This window comes from Curcuma longa, unplaced genomic scaffold (genome assembly GCF_044706935.1).
Source record: "Curcuma longa cultivar G26 ecotype Majalengka, Jawa Barat unplaced genomic scaffold, ITB_CL_G26_1.1 contig_20962, whole genome shotgun sequence".
Lineage (NCBI taxonomy): Eukaryota > Viridiplantae > Streptophyta > Magnoliopsida > Zingiberales > Zingiberaceae > Curcuma > Curcuma longa.
The window spans coordinates 55,510-67,278 of NW_027431529.1; the positions used below are offsets into that span (position 1 = coordinate 55,510).

Here is an 11,769-nt window from a genome sequence, read left to right on the forward strand (position 1 = left end):
TCAACTCAAATGAATCAGTATCACCAGAATTGACCAATCACAATTATTAGATTGTTTTAATAGGAGCATCCAAATCTAAATACAATTTCGTTCATGATTCATTATTTGTATGACAGACAAAGAACATGAACATATTTTGAGAGAGTGAATTTTGATATAGAAGTGATATTCAGAAAAATATAAGTAGATCCTTAGATATCTATGTAGACCTATATAATATATATATATATAAAACAAGTTTGTGATGAGATGCGAGCTGTCAAGAAGAACATGCATATCCAGTTAAATACGATTTCATCTTAATTTTTTAGACATGTTTTTGTTTTTAAGCATTCATGTGATCCCTTCAACTTCCCAGCTAAATAGTTTAATCCATCTATTCTAACTCAATTAATTTTAGGTTAATAGATCAATATTCTACAACTTTTTGATAATTTTTTTCAATATATACAATATGATGATATATAGTTATGGAACTACAGTTAATTCGCGATACAAATTATGAACAGTATAAGTATAAAGAAAATTAAACATACTAGAGAATCTCAATTATTAACCATCGTTCTTAATTTTATAAATAAAATTAAACACGGCGACAACTTGAAATTTTATAAATACTTGGTTCTCGTTATAAATAAACACATGCACCATTGTATTGCTCACTCACTCCAACAAGCGCTAGCTAGCTACTGTTGCAGCTTCACAGGAGCTTGTTTCTAGCCAGCGGTTGCTCATGGAGTCCATGCCCTCCAAGTTCTTGGCCTCCCTCGCACTCTTCCTCGTCCTCCACCTCGCCTCCTTAAACCTCAGTGTCGCCTGCGGCGGCGGCAGTGGCTGCGGCGGCGGTGGCGGTGGTGGCGGAGGCATTGTCCCGATATTTCCCGTTCCTTCCCCGCCGAGCCCGTGCAACAGGCCGACCCCGACGCCGAGCCCCGGCAGTGGGGGGAGGTGCCCGCGCGACACGCTGAAACTGGGCGTCTGCGCCAATGTGCTGAACGGGCTGATCAACGCGACGGTGGCGGCGCCGCCGAGAGAGCCCTGCTGCCCTCTCATCGACGGCCTGGCGGACCTGGAGGTGGCGGTGTGCCTCTGCACCGCCATCAGGGCCAACATCCTGGGCATCCACCTCAACATCCCCATCGACCTCAGCCTCATCGTCAACTTCTGCGGCAGGAGCCTTCCCAGGGGCTTCCAGTGCAATTAATTTGATCAGTATCGTAATTAAACTGCATGCATGTTAATCGAATTTAATTTCCAGCATCTACAAGCATTTAATAATTAATCTTGTCGTCCGTCCTGTCTTAGTTGATCGTGTATTCGTGTTGTATTGTTGCTTAAATTTGGCGTTTGGCATCATTGTTTTAATTTCCAAGCTTTCGTTTCGTTTGTAGAATCTATTAATTAATGCATGAAATCTATTAATTTGGCGTTTGGCATCATTGACCCGTGGTTTGCTCAAATATGAAGTTTCATTTAATTTTTTCATTATCGATTGTATATATATTTTGATGTGGACATGCATAATTGTTTTATATCACAAGTAGTAACATCATTTGAAAAAAAGCTTCTATGTACATACATATATATACTCCCAAAATATTATTGATTGCACTGTAAATTATAACTTTTTCATTAAAATATATTTTACTTGAGCTATTTAAAAGCTCGACCACAATGTTCATAGCTTAGCTAATTCATAAATAAGTTAAAATATTTAGAAAAATGGGCCGTTTTAGGTATAAGGGAATCAAAATATGTTTTATTTATTTTAAAAACTCGAAGAGTTAAAATCATTAATTTTAAAAATGCAAATTGATTGCACTTGAGAATTGGCATAAAATAAGTGTAAATTATATGAAAAATTTGATCATTGTTAACATAATTTACACATCTTAAATTGCAAAAATGATTTATAATCAAAATATATTGTTCCTTCAAAATTAAGAGTAGTTTTGCCCATTATGAACTTTAAACATAAAATATAGTGATAAATTAATATTGAAAAGAATTTATTTTAATTTGATAAAAAAATCCACTTGCAAATTATTCTATAATATATCTACTGGTATTTGTGAATGCTAAAAATACAAGTTGATTTGTGAGCTAGCGTCTTCAAAATTAAAACTTTTTAATGTTAATACCTTCTACAATCCAAAAGATTTAATTATTTTGTTGAAAAATCCAATCATAGGTTATTCCTTTAATCTGTAAGTTGATTTGCAAATCATTTTGAGTCTTTAAAATTAAAGATCTCGATTAGTATGAGTTTCTCAAGGCCTTGACAAGAATATTAACATATATATTATCAAAAAAGCTTACGTTAATAAAAATTTGACCATAAGATAGTTTGTAAAAAAGAAGTGACAATGTCCTAATTGCATCATTTAAGGATATATGTATTATAGAATATATATATATATATATATATATATATATATATATATATATATATATATATATATATATTTGAATAAGTTATCCACCAGTTGGGTATCATTTAATTCAAATTTAGTTTGTTTCCATGCACGTAGACGAGTCTTTTGAGAGGGGTGGAATATAGTGGAGGGAGGCCTGAACGTTTGCCTGCCCGTGACGGCAGTGCTGGCTGGCAGCACTGTCAAGTCCGTGACCTTTAACTTGTTTTATATGTTTTTTTAATTTCTTTCATCGTCCCATCGATCCATTTAAATTAATTAAATGAAAACTAGATTAAATAATTAATTAGTACTACAGATCGATCGGCAAAACCTTATTGAAGTACTTGTTAGCTAGATCATACGACGATTCCTCTGTCTACTACCTGACAAACCAATTTCTTAATTTAGTATATATTGACGATATATATATATCAAAGATATCTTCTATCATCAATTAAATTATACTTTTTAAAACGCACACAAATATCTTGTCCTACAGTGGAACGTTTGGCTTCTTACGATAAAACATAAAGTATTCTCTTAATTATATATAGTTGGAATATTTATATAGAATATTATATAGTAAATCATTTTTTTTTTATTTTGAAAGAAGATGAACTTTTTATCTTTTCATTTTCTGATTCTTTTTTAATTAATTCTTTCCTTTGTTTTTTTTTCTATTTTTATTTGAGAGCTAAAATATTATGACGTGCACGCTTAATCATCTTTTATTTTTTCTTTTGTGGATGAAGTTGTATATATATGTGCTAAATTATTTGAATAATTGATATTATTATTTTCTTGTAATAAATTTTATGGTATCGCGCGTTGAGTCATGCTTGGTGTTAAAAAGGGCTCTCATGATCAATTGATATAAATGAGAGATCTATAGACAAATTAAAGTGGACTTGTTGCAAAAAGAAGATCTATTGGAGATCAAAAATCTAATTTAATTTGTTTGCGTTTGTGATGCTCTCATTGTAATGAAGTAATGAACTTGTCGAGAAAGGTGTTGAGACTTCCATAAGAAACTTGCAAATGCAAAACAAATTGAAACAAAGTCAATCTAAAGTTTTCCAAATAATTGTAGAGAAGAAGTCTGACGAATCAACCAACTCAAGTAGGGACGGAATTAGGATATTAATTCAGTATAGGCGAAAATCTTAAAGTTATCTAATATCATAGATAATTTATAAGATTCATGCTTGATGCAGAGATAATGGATGACGTGGTTCTTTTTTGGATGGAGGTCAAGAGTCAAACGAAAGTCCCGCCTATGGCTGACTTGGCAGGGCTAGTCAAATAGACTAGTGTTAATCTTTGTCTTTTGTGGATTCATGAACAAGCTGTGAATACTTCTAAGACACATGACAATATAAGAATAAAAAAATAGTCATGAAGTTGTTAGATCTGATGTCTTTGAATCCCCTTTTTTCTGCACATAATGTCAAAAAGAAACAAAAATAATGGATATCCGTCAGATATGATCTCCTTATACACTTACATAATAGTACAGCTCTAGCAAACAAAAGAGAACTCTTCCTCTTCTTCCCGAGGGGGGCTCTTCTTCTTCTTCTTCTCCGCTGGCTGGTTCGACTTTCAAGACTCTTCTTCTTTTTCTTCTTCTAGATTTTCATTTTTTTTTCTTCTACAGAATACTAACTTGAGCGTCGGAGTGACATACCGGGACTCGCCGGCACCATTCTCATCTTCTGTTGAAGTGCATTTTAGGTCCTCATCATCCTCTAGCTCGAGCTCCCCCAAGGAAGTCGCACACATCGGATCGTTTGTTGACTGGTGGCTTGACTGTCCACGACATCTAGCCGGAACAAATTGGTATCGTCTGTTAGAAAACTGTGCGAAGACATCGTGATGGTGAACACCAGAAGAACTACTAACAACCACGATTCCATCGGCGAAGAAGACCAACAGAACTAGAAACAAGAGTCTTTAGCGAACCGTCGATGAATCTTACTACCTGGCTAACTTCCAATGATAGGAACTCAAAAAGCTTTGGAATACCATCTACTTGAGCTTTCATTGCATTCAGCCCTAATTTTACTATTTTATGTCTCTCTCCTACTTATTTCGTCACTCATTTTATGAATGTTCTTTTACAAGGAAACAAGATCTACACCGCCCTCTTAGCCCCTCGCTAACATCTTCGTCTTACGACAGGCTTGGATTCCTAGCTCCGGACTAGCAACTTTGCCTCCCAATAGGCCCGACTCTCTCAGCCCTCTTAGCCCCTAGCTAATGGCTTCGCCTTACGACAGGCTTGGATTCCTAGCTTCGTGCTAGCGACTCTGCCTTCCAATAGGGCTGACTCTCTCAGCCCTCTTAGTCCCATGCTAACGGCTCCACCTTACGACAGGCTTGGATTCCTAGCTCCGTGCTAGTGACTTTGCTCTCAGCCCTCTTAACCCCTCGCTAACGGTTCCGCCTTACGACAGACTTGGATTCCTAGCTCCGTGCTAGTGACTCTGCTCTCAGCCCTCTTAGTCCCTCGCTAACAGCTCCGCCTTACGACATGCTTGGATTTCTAGCTCCGGACTAGTGACTCTGCCTCCCAATAGGCTCGACTCTCTCAGCCCTCTTAGCCCCTCGCTAACGGCTCCGTCTTACGACAGACTTGGATTTCTAGCTCCGTGCTAGTGACTCTGCTCTCAGCTCTCTTAGCCCCTCACTAACGGCTCCGCCTTACGACAGACTTGGATTCCTAGCTCCGTGCTAGCGACTCTGCTCTCAGCCCTCTTAGCCCCTCACTAATGGCTCCGCCTTACAATAGACTTGGATTCCTAGCTCCGTGCTAGTGACTCTGCTCTCAGCCCTCTTAGCCCCTCGCTAACGACTTCGCCTTACGACAGGCTTGGATTCCTAGCTCCATGCTAGCGACTCTGCCTCCCGACAAACCCGACACTCTCAGCCCTCTTAGCCTCTCGCCTCCACTCGTCGAGGGCTTAGCATTTTGATTTATAGCCTCGAGCTGACACATCTGATTGACTTAGTACCTTAGTAACTTAGTAACTCAGTGGTTCAGTAATTCAGCATTTCAACAGAACAGTAGCTCAGCAACTCGGTAGCTTAACAACTCAACAGTTCAATAGCTTAGCAGTTCAACAATTCAGTATCTCGGCCACCTCGTCTTGGCCATCTCATCTTGGCCATCTCGTCTCGGCCACCTCGTCTCGGCCATCTCCTCTTGGCCACTTTGCACACTCGACCACTTTATCTCGGCCATCTCGTCTCGGCCACCTCGTCTCGACCACCTCATCTCGGCCACCTCGTCTCGGTCATCTCCTCTTGACCACATCGTCTCGGCCATCTTGTCTCGGCCACCTTGTCTCAACCTTCTCCTCTCGACCACTCTATACACTCGGCCATCTCATCTCGGCCATCTCCTCTCGGTCATCTCGTCTCGGCCACCTCGTCTCACCCATCTCGTTTTGGCCACCTCGTCTCGGCCACCTCGTCTCGGCCATCTCCTCTCAACCACTCTACACACTCGACCATCTCGTCTCGGCCACTTTGTCTTGACCATCTCGTCTCGGCCACCTCATCTCGACCATCTCGTCTCGGCCATCTCCTCTCAACCACTCTACACACTCGACCATCTCGTCTCGGCCACTTTGTCTCGACCATCTCGTCTCGGCCACCTCATCTCGGCCATCTCATCTCGGTCATTTCGTATCGACCACCTCGTCTCGGCCATCTCCTCTTGGCCACTCTACACACTCTGCCATCTTGTCTCAGCCATCTCATCTCAGCAATCTCATCTCGGGTATCTTGTCTCGGCCATCTCGTCTCGGTCATTTCGTCTCAGCTACCTCATCTCGGCCATCTCTTCTCGACCCCCTCATCTCGGCCATCTTGTCTCAGCCACCTTGTCTCGACCATCTCCTCTCGGTCACTCTGCACACTCGGCCATCTCGTCTTGGCTATCTCCTCTCGGTCATCTCGTCTTGGCCACCTCGTCTCAGCCATCTCATTTCGGCCACTTCGTCTCGGCTATCTCCTCTCGGCCACTCTACACACTCGACCATCTCGTCTGGACCACGTCTCAGCCATGTCGTCTCGACCACCTCGTCTCGACCACCTCGTCTCGCCCATCTTGTCTCGGTCACCTCATCTCGGCCATTTCATCTCGGCCACCTCATCTCGGCCACTCTGCACACTCGACCATCTTGTCTCGGCCACCTCATCTCAGCAATCTCATCTCGGCTATCTCGTCTCGGCCATCTTGTCTCATCCACCTCATCTCGACCACCTCATCTCGGCTATCTCATCTCGGCCATCTCATCTTGGCCACCTCGGCTCGGCCATCTCCTCTCGGCCACTCTGCACACTTGGTCGTCTCGTCTCGGCTACCTCGTCTCGGTCATTTTGTCTCGGCCACCTCGTCTCGGCCATTTCGTCTCGGCCACCTCGTCTCGCCCATCTCGGCCATTTCATCTTGACCACCTCGTCTCGGCCACCTCGTCTTGCCCATCTCGACCATTTCATTTCGGCCACCTCATCTAAGCCATCTCGTCTCGGCCATCTCGTCTCGGCCATCTCATCTCGGCCATCTCCTCTCGACCACTTTGTCAGCTCGACCACTCTGCCACTCGGCAGCTGGGCCACTCGACCACTCAGCCACTCATCCAAGTCGCTCAACCACTCATCCAAGTCTCTCTACTACTCATCCAAGTCTCTCAGCCACTCATCCAAGTCTCTCGGCCATCTCGGTCATCTCATCTCGAGACCTTATCTCGACCATCTCGGTCATCTCATCTTGACACCTCGTCTCGATCATCTCGGCATCTCATCTCGATCATCTCGGCACCTCGTCTCGACACCTCATTGATCTTGACCATCTTTATATCTTGTCTCGGCATCTCATCTCGGTCCCTCATCTCAGCATCTCAGCCATCTCAGCAGTTTGGCATCTCAGCACCAATATAGTGAGTGAGACGGTTGGATCATTAAACATAGTTCAGTCAGTCGGACTACGCCTCCTTCGACTAGACTTGGAGGATAGGCTTGTGATGCAGGGGCAATGGATGACGTGGTTCCTTTCCGGATGGAGGTCAAGAGTCAAACGAAAGTCCCACCTATGGCTGGCTTGGCAAGGTTAGTTAAATGGACTAGTATCAATCTTTGCCTTTTATGGATTCATGAACAAGCTGCGAATACTCCTAAGACACATGACAACATAAGAATAAAAGAGCAGTTATGAAGTTGTCAGATCTGATGTCTTTAAATCCCTTTTTTTCTGCATATAATGCCAAAATGAAACAAAAGGAATGAACATCCGTCAGATATGATCTTCTCATACACTTACATAAAGGTACTGCTTTAACAAACAAAAGAGAACTCTTCCTCTTCTTCTTGGGGGGGGGGGGGGGCTCTTTTTCTTCTTCTTCTCTGTTGGTTGGTTTGACTTTCAAAACTCTTCTTCTTCTTCTAGATTTTTATTTTATTTTTCTTCCATGGAATACTAACTTGAGCATTGAAGTGGCCTACCGAGACTCCCCGATACCATTCTCATCTTTTAATTTGTTGAAGTGCATTTCAGGTTCTCATCATCCTCTAGCTCGAGTTCCGTCAGGAAGTTGCATACGTCAGATCATTTGTTGACTGATGATTTGATCGTCTATGGCATTCAGCTGGAACAATGCTTATTACTTAATTATATAATATTAGGTGTAAGTAGTTGAATTTGAAGGGGGAAAAAATTCAATCACAAGCATATATAGTTGTATAATTATCAGAAGCTTTAGAAAGCTAGAGTTTTTAGTTTAGTGGCAAATAAAATTTTGTAGTAGCGTATCAATGTAAACAAGAACAAAAAGAAACAAAAAGAAAAAAAAACTACAATCTCGCAATTGGATTATATAGTCTCGTAATTGTGCTAATTAATGCAGTTCGATCGAGTCGATTATTCCGTGTCTTGTTAATAACTACTTATATAGCTTCCTTATATATTCAGCTAGCCGTGTCATGAATTATTATTCACACTCTGAATTGACATTGTTATTGGTATGTCTCTCGTTCAATTGAATTGACGTACGTAATATATCGTCTACTTCGTTTAATTATGTGGAATCCAATTTAATTATAAATTGAAACTCAACCGTCTAATTCTAATTTACTCATATATATTCAGAACGTCCAATCATATATAAAAAAATTGTTATTAGAAAATGAAAAATATTTGGTACAGTAACAACGAGAGAGAGTGGGTTAACTAGCTAATTTCTAATTGGTAATTAAGGACCTTATAATTATTTTTTAAACAATAAAAATAAAAATAATAATAATGAAGGTATTGGTCAGCAGCTAGCTATCCGAGTGCGCGCCTATCCAACTTGAACTACGAGGAAGGCAGGAAGCGGTTCTGATCCGGTTGACTGAGAGTCAACGATGGATAAATTTGGTCAAAAATATCTCCCGTCGAGCACGTGATGGGAAAAGACGATCGACTCGCTCGGCTTCTCAAAAGCCACTCACTTTGTCACGTAAAGGAAAACATTTTTTTAAAAAATTTAATTTAATTTTGTGGCCCAGCGTCGGCAACTGCCCACGTTGGACGCACGTTGGCTCTACCCGTGAACTCAAGGATGATAATTCGAGAAATTATTAAATCAATAAAATATAAACAATTCAACACTGCAATGAGTAATTTGGTCATCAAGGTACTGCTCTTGGTTTATAAAAATAATGTTGAAGTTGGTATATAAACATATATAAACTCTTTGAGATATTTGATTTTCGTGCATCAGATCATAGGATAATTCAGGACAGGTAATCCATCTCTGTTTGTTTTACATCTATATATCATGTAATGAGATCTCTCAGGTAAAAATAGCATATGGAACTCTCTTCTATTGTTAGAAAAGATTCTTTCCTTTTGTCAAAATCTTTTGTTCTATATTTTGTGCTTTATCACTACAAAAGTATTACACCCTAGCAGGGGCGGAGCCAGGATTCTACTGAAGGGTGAGCCAATTTTTTTTTAACAAATTGATAAAAAAAATAATAAATATATTTAAATTATAATAAAAAATAAATAATTATCTAAGAAATGCTTAAAGATCAACTCTTCGTGTCTTCAAATTCTTGAAGTCTTGAATTACATCATCATAATCATATTTTTATGCAATTCCACCTTCTATGTATACAAGCAAACTATTGCTAAGAAATCCATCTTCCATCTTACTGCGTAATCTTGTCTTAATAATCTTCAAAGCAGAAAATGCTCGCTCAGCACTAGCTGTGGAAACTGGAAGAGTAACAAGTAGACGAAGCAATCTGTCAACCAAGTTATAAGCAGTATGTCTACTAGTTTCAACCAAACATCGACACAACTCTGTAATTGTCCCAATCTTTCTCAACTCAGCATCTTGAGAAATATCCAAAACAAAATGATTCAACTGATTCTCTAGCACATACCTATCTTGTAGGCTGAAATCCTCTGGATAGTATTTTTCCACCATTTTGCATATCTCTCCAGCATTAAAGGATCTAAACTCATTTCTTGGAACTAAAGTAGTCATAATAGATAAAAGATCCATTACCTTCTCATTGAACTTGTAATTCAATTCCTGTAACTGAGTATCTATTGTAACCAAGAAAACTTCAATTCGAAAGAATCGTTCATTAGTAAAATAATCAGGCTGCCGACGTGCACGTCCACCACGTAGAATATAAGTTTGTTCCATATCTGGAACATCAATGTCATGCTCTTCACAGAACTCTTTAACTTTCATGAAAAAACAGTTCCATCCATCTTCCCTCATATTTTGGAGAAGTTGCTTTGTAGATGCTACTATACGAATAACATTTACTATATCCTGTGTCTTCGTTTGTAATGCTTGACAAAGCATATCTGTAATTCCCAATACTTCCTTCATCAAGCACAAGATAAACACAAACTCAAAAGACACAAGATAACCAAAAGCAGTATCTCCATCAGCACGAATTGAACCAGATGATCCATCAGCAGCAATATTTTGAAGAACAGAACTTACTGCATTAAACATATTCATAAGGCTAGAAATAGAATTTAGGTGAGAACCCCACCTAGTGTCACCTGGTCGTTGGAGTGAACCAACCTGATTTGCTCCTTGACCTGTTTCAAGTTCACCAATAGCTAATAAGTGAGCTAGCTCAATTACTTGAGAGTCTCGGAGTTCATCATGACGTTTTGCAGATGAGTCCACAGTGTTCACAATGAACAAAAGTTTCTGAAAAAACTGACACACTGGAACCACATCATTTGAAGCAGCAACTAGAGCAAGCTGTAAACGGTGAGCATAACAATGCACATAATAAGCATAAGGACATTCTCTGAGAAAAAGAGCTTGCAATCCATTCAATTCTCCCTTCATATTACTGCTCCCATCATATCCTTGACCTCGAAGATTCTTAATATCCAAAGAATGATTGCGTAGAACAGAACATAATTCATCCTTCAACGTTATAGCTTTAGTGTTTTTGACATGTATTACATCAAAAAACCTTTCCTGCAAAACTCCAGCTCCATCAACAAATCTAAGCACTAAAGTCATTTGCTCTCTTTTTGCAACATCACAAGTTTCATCAACAATGATAGAGAACTTAGAGTCTCCAATTTCATCTCGGATATGCTTACGTACTGCAACAGCATAAATACTCAAAATTTCTTTTTGAATATCAGATGAAGTGTATTTAGAATTACCTGGAGCATTTTCCATGACAACCTTTTCAACTTCAGGATTGAATTCAGCCAAAAGTTTCACTAACTGCAGAAAATTCCCCCGATTCCTTGATTGAATTGACTCATTATGACCTCGAAAAGCACAACCTTGAAAAGTAAGCCATCTGACAGCAGCAACTGAAACTTTTAACCTTAAGCGATTCTTTTCTCTTTCTTCATTGGTGTGCACATTGATGATGTTTTCCACATGCCCAGATTGGTTCAACAAATCCTGACAAGATCTCAAAGCATTGTTATGATCAGAACAAGGACTAGAGCCAACATGAGTTAGAAATGCACATTTCTTTCCATTACGCACTCTTTTCCAATCAGAATAACCTTGTACAGTGAAGACATCAAATCCTGATCTCTTATTCAAATTGCTACTAAAAAGAAAGCAAACAAAGCAATAGGCACAATCTTTGTTCACAGAATATTCCAACCAAGATGGATATTGCTTAAACCATGAATATTGAAACCTGCGTTTATGCCCTGGTGGACCAGATGGTTTATACTCATACAATTGTGGTTGCATAGGACCTAATTTCAAGTAAGCCCTGCGAACTTCATCCCTTTGATTTATTGGATATTCCCAAATTTGTGGTCTTAGTCCAGGATCTCTTTCTAGAAATT

The 11,769-nt window shown here is 39.8% G+C and overlaps 2 protein-coding genes across 2 annotated transcripts; one reads left to right on the plus strand and one right to left on the minus strand.

The window, feature by feature from the left end:
• Positions 1 to 683: 683 nt before the first annotated feature.
• On the plus strand, positions 684 to 1,339 carry LOC141817550 (putative lipid-binding protein AIR1). The gene has a single exon (XM_074705192.1). The coding sequence runs from the start codon at positions 734 to 736 to the stop codon at positions 1,202 to 1,204; it is 471 nt and encodes a 156-aa protein (XP_074561293.1). The 5' UTR covers positions 684 to 733; the 3' UTR covers positions 1,205 to 1,339.
• Positions 1,340 to 9,553: 8,214 nt separating this feature from the next.
• On the minus strand, positions 9,554 to 11,671 carry LOC141817548 (uncharacterized). Its single transcript, XM_074705191.1, has one exon. The coding sequence runs from the start codon at positions 11,669 to 11,671 to the stop codon at positions 9,554 to 9,556; it is 2,118 nt and encodes a 705-aa protein (XP_074561292.1).
• Between the last annotated feature and the right edge of the window lie 98 nt (positions 11,672 to 11,769).